Source organism: Rattus norvegicus, chromosome 1 (assembly GCF_021556685.1).
Source record: "Rattus norvegicus strain SHRSP/BbbUtx chromosome 1, alternate assembly SHRSP_T2T, whole genome shotgun sequence".
NCBI lineage: Eukaryota > Metazoa > Chordata > Mammalia > Rodentia > Muridae > Rattus > Rattus norvegicus.
Window position 1 is genome coordinate 17,792,155 of NC_141534.1, and position 13,640 is coordinate 17,805,794.

Here is a 13,640-nt window from a genome sequence, read left to right on the forward strand (position 1 = left end):
AAGTCTGCCATTCCCCACAAAGAGAAAAGTAACTGACGCTTTCTCCATCTCCTTTATCTTTGTTCATTCAACCAACCCCAGAGACATCTTCAGATTTCCTCTTTTTCCTACTTGAGGATCTGTATCACGGTTAAAAGAATGCTTGTCTAGGTTTTTTTTTTTAAAACATGTTTGTTGCAACATCAGACATCAAAAGAGTAGCCAGAGATTCTTTTTGAGTACTATATAATTATAACTACCCATCTGTTCATAGAACTACAATATCAAATACATCCAAATCCTTACCTAGTCCTTGGTACTTCTTTGATCTTGTCTGATAACTTGTCTTGCTCTTAACTCGTTGTTCTCTCTCTCTCTCTCTCTCTCTCTCTCTCTCTCTCTCTCTCTCTCTCTCTCTCTCTCTCCTGTTGTCAATCCTTTATTCTTTGTATGCCCTATTTCTTTTTCCTGCTGGTCCTCTAACTAGATATTTTCATGGTCTACCCTTCTTGCTCCTGAAGTATGCTCAAATATTGCCTCTTCAATATAACCCACTCTAAATATTCTGCTTAAAGCCATGACCCTTGCTGCCCTGTGTCCTTGCTGCTTTCTGTACTTTCTATGTTTTCCTTTGTTTTCAGTAACTTCACAGAACCTGCATGTTTATTGTGGCCATTGTCTATTATTTATTACCTCAAACTAAAACATATTAACACATTCATTATGAAAATTTTCTATATTTGGTCTCCTAAAATTCTAACCTATTCTCTGAGATCAGAAGTCTTTTGATGTGCTGCCCATCAATTTCTCATCACTATATTCCAGTCTAGAATAATGTCTCCATCATAGTAGTTAAAGAATCAAATGAGAGAAAAGCAGCTGTCATCCTGGTGTCCTTTGAGTGAACACTAAAAGTAGTTATTAAGTAAAGTATACTTCCATTTAAATTTTAATTAGGTAAAAATAGTTTTACTGTCAAAACATGCACACTTCATTTGAGACAAATCTCTTCAAGTTAAAATTTCTCTCATTCAACGGCCTGCTCTATAGAATGAGCATTTGTCAGATTTATATAAAATAATAGGGATGTAAGAGTCTAGAAATATTGGCAAAGTGAACTCTGTTAAGCCAAAGTTTTTATTCTTCAGTGGAAAAAAAACATTGAACAAAATCATTTTGTATATGCCTAAACACATAGGGAAATTGCATGGTTATATGCTTTAGCTCCATTAGAGTGGAGGTCAGAGTACATCTGAAACTAAAATGGAGGTGATGCTGAGTAGTTCGCACATGGGTGAGAACCGTTAGGGGAATTGATTAGTTCCTGGAATCTAAATGAGAACAGGAGACTAATCTGTGTGACTGTACTTTGAAGGGCCTCCTACTCTTTCCTGAGCCTTCTTTCCAGAAACCACACCAGGTTATCTACATGAAGTCTAGAGAAAAACCCCTTTGTGCATTCTGCAAGGTAAAGAAAAAGCAGCTGCCAGAGCCTCTGATCTCTTTAAAGGACTTGTCTCAGGACAGTTATTTGATCAGAGCATAACTAACATGTGGGGTTTTACCAAAGCCCAACCAATGGGAAGAAAGGAATTACCCAACTCAAACAAATGTTACTTTAGGTTCTACATGGGGAAAAAAGAAATACCCAATGAACGCACTTATTTCCACACAGGGGATGGGAAATACCCACCTCAATCTCAGGATAGGCAGTTTGTCACCCCTGTGAAGGAGGAAGAGGCTGAAAAACACTTGTGAAAACCATATCCCAGATACCCAGGCTCACTGAATGACTAAGCTCGAATTACAGTGTAATGCAATACGCCACCCACAAAAATTTTCACGACTCCTAGATGTTAAGAGGATTCTGAATAAAAGAATGGCATCTAAGATCCTACAAAGGAGTCCCTAAAGAATGCAAGCAAGACTGAATGAAGACACTGCAGGAAATTTTAGCCTTTGACACTTAACAGCTATAGCATGCACAGTAACAATAAAAACAAAAACACAAACCACCTTTTCCCTAGCCATAGAAACATAGAAATCTCATACTGTTAACTGTTTAATTTTGTTTCTTTCACTTGAACCATCCTTTCTGGCTTCCCATGTGAATAACGATATGTTGCAAAAGACAAATCTGTGAAACAGGGCTGGTGTCAAAATCCAAATTCATTTTGAATGCATGCTTATAATCCCAATACTTGGGACATGGAAGCAGGAAAATCAGAAATTCATACTTATCCTCAAGCCAGCATGGGCTACATGAGACCCTGATTATCTATCAGCAAACCTATAGCAATCAAGAAACGAACCAAATTCAAATATGGAAGAGATTTTGGAAACATCGTTTCAAATATTTAATAACTTATCAATATGCAAACAGAGACTGGAGAGAAAAGGCTGGGCAATGTAAGAGAGACACAGAAATTCTAGGGGAAAAGTAACTGGAACAAGAACAAAGAATGACGTGATGGGTTACACAATAGATTAGACACTGGTAAGAAAAAGAATTGAGACGTTGGAAGGTAAGCAATAAAACAAAGGGCTTAGAAAAAATGAAACAGAATAGCCAAGAACTGCATTGCAAAATATACAACACTCAAGTCACGGGAACACTCAGAAGAAGAGAGAGAGAACATCAGGAATGTTAGAAGTAACAACAGCATGCCTTCCAAAATTCATGTAAGGGGCAACGCTAAAGACAACATATCCCCCAAAATCTCTATCTACAAATAATACCATGTTCAAATAACTTGAAAAGATGTCACAGTGTCTCTTGCTCTGAATTAAAACATTCCCTGTTTAGCAGGAGGCTCACTAAGGCTGAGCAAATAGAACTTGATATCCTGAGTTTAAAAAGTGGGGTAGATGTAACTATTTCTATGGTGAATATTGTTATGGCAAAAGATTGTCCCCAGATCTCTACTGCACTTTCATTTCTCAGAAAACAGTGTCAAGTGCTTTTACTTAAGATATTTAAGGAGGAAAAAAAATCACATTTCAAATAAATTTAAAAATCATTCCGATTATACCCAATTAGATTTTGCAAAGTATAGTTGTTTTTTTGTAAGATATAGTTCTAGTTGTTTAATTGTATATGTATATGTGCACTTACATGTGTGCATGTGTGTGTGCATGTACAGTATGAATTCTTTTAATGAGTAGTTGTTATTCTGCAATTGGCAAAGTGAATCTTCTCCTGTAATAAAAACAACCTAGGGAGAGGGTTAGCTGAGCTAGAAAATGTCACTTGCTGAAGTGTTGTCTTTGACTTCAAAATGACAGACAGATAAGACTGCAGTAACTCAGCATGAGAGACACTCCTGGAGGTATTTGTTGCAAATTTTCTAGGTTGAAACTAGACTGAGACAGAGGCAATATGTATTTGACAATCACAGTTTAGACTTTCCAAATTTTCCTTCTGAGTAAATATAAATTATTCTTGCTGGGTATGTTATCAAGTTATCCAAAGGGGATTGTTTTAAAAAAATTGATTCAGTTTCTCTAACAAACCAAGATTTGTGCTCCTGAATTAATTCATCTTTCCCTCTCCCTTTCCCTGTCCCTCTCCCTCTCCTCTCTCTCTCTCCCCTTGTTCTTTCAGACAAAGTCCCTTCTGCAGAACAACTGTTATTCAGAGACTTGTGCCCTCCTATATGGCCCACCAGAGAGACACTTTTATTTCAGTCTAAGTTTTGTGGTCCCTACTAAAAAGTATCTTTCAAGATTATATATATAATCTTGGTTGGTATTGACAATACCTGTTTCCTTGGATACAGGGTAATTTTCACTTGTAGAATACACTAAAAGTTTGCCTGGATATTCTTATTGAGATCATGGAGAGGAGTGTAGAGTTTCTATATGAACCATAAGTTATAGCCCTGGTTTCTCCCCAATTACATTTATCTTATATTGGTATTTAATATGAAGGTGATGATTACTTACTCATTGACAGTTCTGCATTGCTCCAGGTTCTTAAATTAAAATTTGCCTTCTCATTCTACCACTTTTGCTTGAATTTTCTTGGTAATTATTTTGTAAGTTTTTCAACTTTACTTCAAGTATGCACAAATATTTAGTAATATTTACAATAATATCATGTAGTACTTTTAGAATTTACAGTAGCCCTAGCCAAAATCCTGGGCAAGGACTAAGTTAAGTGAACAGAGAGGATTATGCATAAAATGTATTTTTGTAATCCTCTACACCTCAAACTTGTTACAAGGATAAAATAGTAAGACACAGAGAAAAACAACACAAAACAGAAGAAAAATGAGTTAGAATCAGCAAATCTGACATAAGCAAAGTAAAATGTGAAGGGGCCAAGATCAGCTGTAAGAAAGTGAAATGGTTGGGTTGACTAGGAATGAGTGAGTGCCTGAGCACAGAGACATGGATAAAGGTAAGTATTTCCCATCGCACAGAATTCCCAAAACGCTTAGGAATTGGAGACGTACAAGCCATTTAAATGTGAAAATGAAGGGACAAGTTTTTTAAAAAAGAGTTTATTCGAATGTCTGAATATTAAACTCAGGTCTCTAGGGACGATGGGAAACTCTGCTACAACCTCCCTACATAGGAAATAAGACCTCAGACTGATCACTGGAAGGAAGTGTAAGTCTAAAAACAATAATATTATCTGTCTTACTTAGTGTTTTACTGCTGTGAACAGATACTATGACCAAGACAACCCTTACAAGGACAACATTGAATTGGGGCTGGCTTAAAGATTCAGAGGTTCAGTACATTATCATAAAGTCAGGAATTTACCAGCATCTACATAGGTATGGTACAGGAGAGGATGAGAGTTCTACACCTTCATTTGAAGGCTGCTAGGAGAATACTGGTTTCCAGACAACCAGGATGAGGATCTGAAAGCCCACATCAACAGTGACACACCTACTCCAAGAAGACTACACCTACTGTAACAGGGCCACACCTACTCCAATAATGCCATATCCGAGGCCAAGAATATACAAAACATCACATTATCTAAAACCATAGGGTTCATGGTCAGTTGTTCAGCTACTCATCATTTGGAGTCAATAACTTCATAACCACAGAAAACAGCAAGATAATACCTTAGTGAAACTATGTAAATTCTAGGGGAAAAATAACAGAAGAGGAGTGGTACTGCCCAGCATGGGACAGCTACATGGAGAAGCCTAGAACTCATCAACACAGAGAGTCTACAGAACTGAACCTTTGATTAAAGCATCTCACATGTAAATAAGGACACATGGCAAATAGTCAGCAGGAACTCCAGGAAACCACTTAACTAAAATGAAGGATCAAAACATGAAGGAGGACAAAACAAAACAGGAAACCAAATGAAAGGTATGCATGCATTAAAATTATAAAAAATATAGAAATTTCTCTGAATTAAAATACTGCATCATTAAAGCTAAATTGGAGTAACTAACATTTAAACCTACATGATATACTTCTTAGGAAGTAAAAATAAGAAGGCTGAAATTTAAAATTCCTCATGGTGGTGGGACTATGTGAACGAGTGAACGTTCCATGAAGATAAACTAAGTCAAGGAGGCAAAAGGGAAGTTTTAGTTTAGGGTTGTGACTTTGATATGCAGTTGAAACTCAGTGACAGGCAGAGCCCAAAGTACTTCTGAGAAGACGATAGCACAAAAAGTCTTTTCAGAAAAGAAACTTAAGGTGCCAAATGCAAAACTGTCATCACTATGAAAGTTTAGACCTGCCACAGCTACAGCTAAGACCACAGGATGCCACAGTCTCTCAGAGGCAATCACTAAAGAGGGGGAGTGGAAATGTTAAGAAATTGTCCACCTAAAATTTTATGGTGACTAAACTGTCCAATTTGTGTGCGAGTGTAGGGGATAAAGAGTTTTCAAACCTGCAGATTCTTGATTTAGAAAGCTTGTGGAGGATGGGTCTTGTGAGAACTGGAAGAAAATAAAGAAGAGATTCCTTATTGATTATGGAAATGGCTACTCAACGCAAAAGCAAGGCAGAAGGCGCCACCAAAGTGGGTTGCAATAAAAGTTCCTATATAGGGGTTATGGGACTATTTAGATGATTTATCTGATCCTGATTTAACTTTGATAACTGTTTGGTGTCTAGAGAATTGCCCATTTCCTCCAGATTTTCCAGTTTTGTTGACTACAGACTTTTGTAGTACTGATTTTTTTTTTAATTTTCTCCAGTTTCCGTTGTTATACCTCCCTTTTAATTTCTGATTTTGTCTCTGTGCCCTCTGGTTAGTCTGGTTAAGGGTTTACCTAACCTGTTGATTTTCTCAAAGAACCAGCTCCTGGTTTTACTGATTCCTTGTATAGTTATATTTTTGTTTCTATTTGGTAGATTTCAGCTCTGAGTTTTATTTTTCCTGCCTCTACTCCTCTTGGATGAATTTGCTTCTTTTTTGTTCTAGAGATTTCAGGTGTGCTGTCAAAATATTAGTGTATGCTCTCTCCAATTTCTTTTTTCAGGCACTCAGAGCTATGAGTTTTCCTCTTAGCACTGCGTTAATTGTACCTCCTAAGTTTGGGCATGCTGAGCCTTAATTTTCATTAAGTTCTAAAAAAAAAGTCTTTAGTTTCTTTCTTTATTTCTTCCTTAACCAAGTTGTCATTGAGTATTGTTCAGCTTCCGTGTGTGTGTGTGTGTGTGTGTGTGTGTGTGTGTGTGTGTGTGTGTGTGTGTGTGCGTGCGTGCGTGCGTGCGTGTTTTCTGTTGTTTTTGCTGTTACTGAAGACCGGCATTGGTCCATAGTGATCTGATATGATGCATGGAATTATTTCAATCTCCTTGTACCTATTGAGGCCTGTTTTGTGACCAATTATAAGGTCAATTTTTAAGAAGGTACCATGAGGTTCTGAGAAGGTATATTCTTTTGCTTTAGGATGAAGTGTTCTATAGATGTCTGTCAATCCATTTAGTTCATAACATGTTAGTTTCAATGTGTCTCTGTTTAGTTTCTGTTTTCATGATATGTCCAGTGATGATAGTGGGGTGTTGAAATCTCCCACTATTATTGCGTGTGGGGCAATGTGTGCTTTGAGCTTTAGGAAAGTTTCTTTTATGAATGTGGGTGCCCTTGCATTTGGAGCATAGGTGTTCATCTTGGTAGATTTTTCCTTTGATGAGCATGAAGTATCTTTCCTTATCTTTTTTGATAACTTTTGGTTGAAAGTTGATTTTATTTGATATTAGACTGGCTACTCCAGCTTGTTTCTTAGGACCATTTTCTTGGAAAATTGTCTTTGTCACTGACATGTGCTTCCTGTATGCAGCAAAAGGCTGGGTCCAGTCTACGTATCCAGTCTCTTAGTCTATGTCTTTTTGCTGGCGAATTAAGTCCATTGCTGTTCAGAGATATTAAGGAATAGTGATTGTTTTCTGTTATTTTTGTTGTTAGAGGGGGAATTATGTTTGTGTGGCTATCTTCTTTTGGCTTTGTTGCAGGAAGATTATTCTTTTGCTTTCTTTAGGGTGTAGTTTTTCTCCTTGTGTTGGAGTTTTCCATCTATTATCCTTTGTAGGGCTGGATTTGTGGAAAGATATTGTGTAAATTTGGTTTTGTCATGGAATATCTTGGTTTGTTCACCTATGGTAATAGAGAGTTTTGCTGGATATAGTAGCCTGGGCTAGTGTTTGAGTTCTCTTAGAGTCTGTATGGCATCTGTCCAGGATCTGCTAGCTTTCATTGTCTCTGTTGAGAAGTCGTGTGTAATTCTAATAGGTCTGCCTTTATATAGTACTTGATCATTTTCCCTTATTGTTTTTAATATTCTTTCTTTGTTTTGTATATTTGGTGTTTTGAATATTATGTGACAGGAGGAATTTCTTTTCTGGTCCAATCTGTTTGGGGTTCTGTAGGCTTCTTGTATGTTTAAGGGCATCTCTTTCTTTAGGTTAGGGAAGTTTTCTTCTATAATTTTGTTGAAGATATTTACTGATCCTTTAAGTTGCGAATCTTAATTGTCTTCTGTACCTATTACTCTTAGTTTTGATCTTTTCATTGTGTCCTGGATTTCCTGGTTGTTTTGGATTAGGAGATTTTTGCTTTTTGCAGTTTCCTTGACTATTCTGTCAATGCTTTCTATGGTTTCTTCTGCCCCTGAGATTCTCTCTTCAATCTCTTGCATTGTGTTAGTGATGCTTGCATCTATGACTCCTGATCTCTTCTCTTGGTTTCCTATCTCCAGGGTTGTCTTCCTCTGTGCTTCCTTTATTGTTTCTATTTCCACTTTTAAATCCTGGATGGTTTTGTTCAATTCCTTCACCTGTTTGGTTGTGTTTCCCTGTAATTCTTTAAGGGATTTTTGTGTTTCCTCTTTAAGGGCTTCTACTTGTTTACCTGTGTTCTCCTGTATTTCTTTAGGGGACTTATTCATATCCTTTTTAAAGTCCTCTATCATCATCACGAGATGTGATTTTAAATCCACATCTTGCTTTTCCTGTGTATTGGGATATCTAGTACATGCTGTGGTAAGATGTGGGTTCTGGTGATGCCATGTAGTCTTGGTTTCTGTTGCTTAGGTTCTTGATTTTCCCTCTTACCATCTGCTTATCTCTGATGTTAGTTGGTCTTACTGGAGCTTGTCCCTCCTGTGAGCTTGTTAGCCTATGATCTTAGGAGTGAGGGGACTCCTCTGAGACCAGCTCTCTCAGGGCAGGTATTGTGTCTGAGAAATATGGGATAACCCTAGCTCTAGGTGCAGATGGAGACCAGAAGGGTCCTCTCCTAGGCAGCCCTGCAGCTCCTGTGCCCCATGGGCTCCCAGGTGTCTCTATCCTTGGGCAGTCAGTGGAAACAAAGTGGGGTTCTACTTGTGGACTGTGGGCTTTGGAGGGAGAGCACTCCTGGTAGTCTAGCTCTCTGCCAGCAGGTTTTGGGTTTGAGAGCTATGGCACAGCTGAATTTTATATTTTCTTTTAATAAGCAAAACCACATTTTGAAATTACTTGTATGAGAACAGTAGTTATAGGTTTTCGATAGTTACCTCTTCTGAAAATATGATAACTCTTTGACCAATGTCTTAGTGTGTCTGATAGCGAGGAAGATATTAAGCCTATTTATAGTTTTGACTAGAATCCAGACACATGTGTTTCCCTTTAACAAGGTGGTTCTCAACATTCCTAATGGTGTGACCCTTTAATACAGTTCTTCATGCTGTGGTGACCCCTAACTATAAAATTATTTTCATTACTACTTCTTAAAGGTAATTTTGATACTGTTATGACTTGTAATGTAAACATTTGTATTTTCTGATGGTTTTAGGTGACCCCTGTAAAAGGGTTGTTTGACATCCAAAGGGGTCATGACACACATGCAAAGTGCTATAATTTATTTCTGCTGCTTTTCCTTTTTCTGGAATACAAATTGTCACACTAATAACATATTAAAAACAAGCTATGAGAGTAAAATGTTCATATTCCCTCTTATGCATTACTTGTCATGTTTTCCTTTCAGGAAATCAATATTCCATAGCTATTTAAATAATTTTCCATCTTCCACTAAGGTTACTTTAAAGCATTCTACCTCTCCTAGACCAGTTCTGTTTCCTGTCATTTTGGAAGGAAAAACAGTCAAGTCTAAGGTGTTTAGACTCTGCCTGATACCCAGGCACAGAAAAAGCATCTGTGCAGTGTCTCTTAAATTCAAGGAGCACATGACCTCGATCTAAATAATGCAGGAAAGGACCACAATAGAGTCAAAGCATCATTTCCTTGTCATACTTAGAGGAAAATATCTGTAACCCAAAAGTTTTTAAAATGTGTCACTTATGATGGCTTTTCATCCTTTGTTTTCATGAAATATTCTGCAGTCTGTCAAAGTTCAAGTTCATCTCAGATATTAATACAGATAAGAAATAATATTTAAAATTTCCTAAAGAAAAAATACCCAGAATAATGAAAATGAAAATTTCATTTTAATATATAGTAGAAACCTTGCTTAAACATTTTATGAAGGATGTTTAACCAAAGGTTGGCTAAACAGCAAAAATCTCTATTTAAATCTATCTGAACAATTCTAATAAACCCTGCTCTTCTGCTGTTTATATTTCTGACTACACGGTCACCCAACCAGTAGATGAAATCAAAGGCTGAGAATAAGGTTGACCAGTTGACCAGGTTTGCTTCCAATATACTTCTAGATCCTGCTGATGGAATATCTTGCACATACTAAATACATCTATGTTTCCTGCCTTTCCAATTGCTATGTCCATTCAAGAGAACTCTAAAATCCAGCTGAATTTTCCACTAGAATTACTATGCTCACATATTCTACATCTTACAGCTTAACTGTCTTTTCCGATTAAGACAAATTTCAAGTTTACCTCTTTAGATAGTCTTTATGACCTTCTGTGAATGGTTACCTTCACTCCCCAATGAACACACACATGCCCTGTGTATTTTCATGTTTATCTCTGTCTGCTCTTATTCATATAGCTGTAATGAATTTCCACTTACTTGCTTACTCACTTTACCACAAGTTGCCTTTGAGGTCGGTCTTTAATGGTGTCCTTTAATTTTGCATGGTTTGACTACGTCTAATTCGTCAACCAAACGCTCAACAATTCTTAATCCAAATTCATTAAAATCTCTCATGTCTCTCTCCACATGTTTAGGTTCTGGGTTTGTTCTCATTTGTAAGTATATTACAGATAGAAAATGATAATTTTAGAAAAATCAGATGATTTGAAGATAATAAAATACTATTCTTCATGAACAGCAAGAAAAACTCGATCATCTATCACAATTGTGTGCTTTGGGGCAGCAAACCAAACACTACTGTAAGTTGTAAAATATGCTGCGGTGTCAACATTTTATAAAATCAAACCATGAAAACTCTTTCTATTCTTTTAGTTCGGGACAAATTGATCAAATCTTAATTAAACTTTTTAGCATGGTAGCATTCAACACACAATCCCAAAACCTACCAAAAGATTTAGATACTTCCTTTTTGTAAGTATATAAGGGCAATGAGGGCAGAGATAAATCAATTTTGAGACACTTAAGGAGGTAGCTTTGGACAATATATCATGGTTCTGCTTGGTGGTTTTTAAGTTAGTTAGTACTGTCTTAATTCATTTTCATAACAACCCCAAGAGGGTAAACACAGTTCATTCAAATGTTTCATTTAGAAAGTTACTGAACCTTGAACTTCACCCATATTAAGCAACTGTCCTACTCTTTAGCTGTATTTTCTGCTCCTTTCTATTTTTGTTTTGAGACAAAGTCTTGCTAAGTTGCTCAGACTGGCCTTGAACTGTCTGTGTCACCGAGGCAGGCCTGAACTTGCCATCCTCCTGTCTCAACCTCCAGAGAAGCTAGAGTATTGGGCATGCTATCATGCTTGGCTGGAACCAGGTTCAGAATTATGTACTCTACTGTTTTCCCATTAAGATTTAGCAAGTTTGAAATATTTTGAATAATAATGGTCTCTGCAGATATTTTAAAATATGAGATAATATCAGCATAGATTGCACATTGAAATACACCAATGTGAAAATTACTTTAACATTTCATGTTTATTAAGTCAGAGAATCTATTTTAAAAGAAATTGTGACCAGTCACAAGTGGGTAAAATTTTGAAACAAAAGTTGTCATGAATAAGAATACAAGATTCTGTAAAGAAAACTTTCTGACCTTGTTCTAAATATTAACTCTTAATGACCAGTAATAAAAGAATGAGCATTTTAGCCTACCTGTATCTGATAGTTTTGCATCTTATGCTTCGACAGAGCATTAAATGGTTTATAATATATCTGCATACTCACTTCATGATTTTCTCTTAAAGGCAGTACTGTCTGTGGTTAGATATACAGATGGAGAACCTAAGTCTAAGAGACCTAATGAGCAATAAGGACAGAGTTCCATTCTTCAGGTTCTAAAAGCTTCTCTAGCCCAAACCCCACAATGCATACTCACATAGGATATCATCCTCAGTAGATACTTACATTTCAGTACACCTTGGATTTCATAAACAGGCTTGAGAGTCAATGTACCATAAAAGTCTTCTGGGAATGGATTAGTTGAGTCCCACTTATTTGAGAAATCTGTAAGTTTTACTGTTCGAGTTCTGTTTTTGGGAATCTTCCATTCAATGATTTCTTTTAGGGTATAGATATGCTCATCTTCACACTCATAAAATTCTCCTTCTTGTGACAATGGCAAAGTAAATGAGTGGCTCTGTTGATTCCTTACCACACCACAATTCACCAGTGTTTCTCCATTAATCTCTTCAACCGAGTTGAAGCGGATTGGCTCACCCTGCTTAATAGTGAAATTCTCTAGTTTTATATCCTTCAGGTGATAAAAGCAAGGATGACCTAGTCTACTGGGTCCAATATTAATGGTTCTTGTGATTTCTTCCATTGTCAGGTATGGAGTTTTATCAGCCATGACCTTAAAGAGACCTAAGAGAGAATTGTATGCATTAGCATTATTACAGTGAAAATTCTCATAAGAAAATCAAAATAATAGATCCATATCATAAGCATAGTATAGCTTCTAAATATTAAGAACTTATTTTATGCACATGTGTGTAGACATGAGTGTGCAAACATGAGTGTGCAAGTACATGTGCGTGGAGGTCAAAGGACTGTCTCTGTGTCATGTTAAAAAACCCTGCTCTTTACAACAATTTCTCTTTTTGGCCTACAGCTCACTAATTAGGTGAGACTTTCTATCCAGTAAGTACCAAGAATTCCCATCTGCTTCCCAGAAACTGGGATTAAGGGTGCACCCCATCATGCCCAACTGTCTTACCTAATCCTTGGGGTAGAACTCAGGGCCTCATGGTTGCTATGCAACCATTTTATTGCCTGTGCTATATCCTTATCCTGATATGCTTATTTGAATCTTAAACTCTTCCAGGAACAATGTCAGAATATACTTGTAAATTATTAAATAATCTGAACAGGAACAGAAATGGAAACAAGAGGAAGCTTCTTGAAAAACCAAATATGCTGTCCTTAGAAATAGGAAATCTGGTGACAATGTGTGCTGTCCTGACTACCAATGTGAGTTTTTGAGAAAGGAATTTATACTCTTGACATTTTTCTAATTTTTAAAAAGAGAAGACTTGATTAATTTTTCCATGAAGGTAGTCTCCTGGAGACACGCTGAATTAAAGAATGGAATACATTTCCCAGAAGTAAATGGATTTGGTCAGATTTTGATTGAAAAGCTGTACAGCTGCAACTAGAGGATGAATGTATTAAATGTAGCTGAACTTTATGCTTTAAAATATATTTCATGTTGTGGATACTTTACCATAATGAACAATAATTGCATTGTTCTAATTAATGTCAGAGTTCTTGGCTTCACTTGAAGCCCTATGACTCTCCAAAGGGGAATTTGACATGTCTAATTTCCCATTTTCCTTTTCTTATAGAACCATTGGAGGGAAACACACATTATTAAATCCTAACATAATGTATGTATCCTAGTATTAGTAGTAGAAGATCAATGCTCCTTCCAAAGCTTTATGGAACTGTAGCAGCTTAAATTATTGATTGACTGATTTTTGTGCAGGTATAAGCATATGAGGTAGAGGTGCGTGTGTGTGTGTCTGTGTATGTGTGTGTGCGTGTGTGTGTGTGTGCATGCATGTGTGCATGTGTAATTATAAATACGATCTTCTCAATCTCTTTAGAATGATTTCAGCACTG

At 36.7% G+C, this 13,640-nt stretch overlaps 1 protein-coding gene across 1 annotated transcript in view; it reads right to left on the minus strand.

The window, feature by feature from the left end:
* The window catches only part of Themis (thymocyte selection associated), a 250,686-nt gene that overhangs the window by 151,337 nt on the left and 85,709 nt on the right, over nucleotides 1–13,640 (minus strand). Inside the window, 1 exon segment of the mRNA NM_001432406.1 lies at nucleotides 11,925–12,383. Within this exon segment, the coding sequence (NP_001419335.1) occupies nucleotides 11,925–12,383 (459 nt within the window).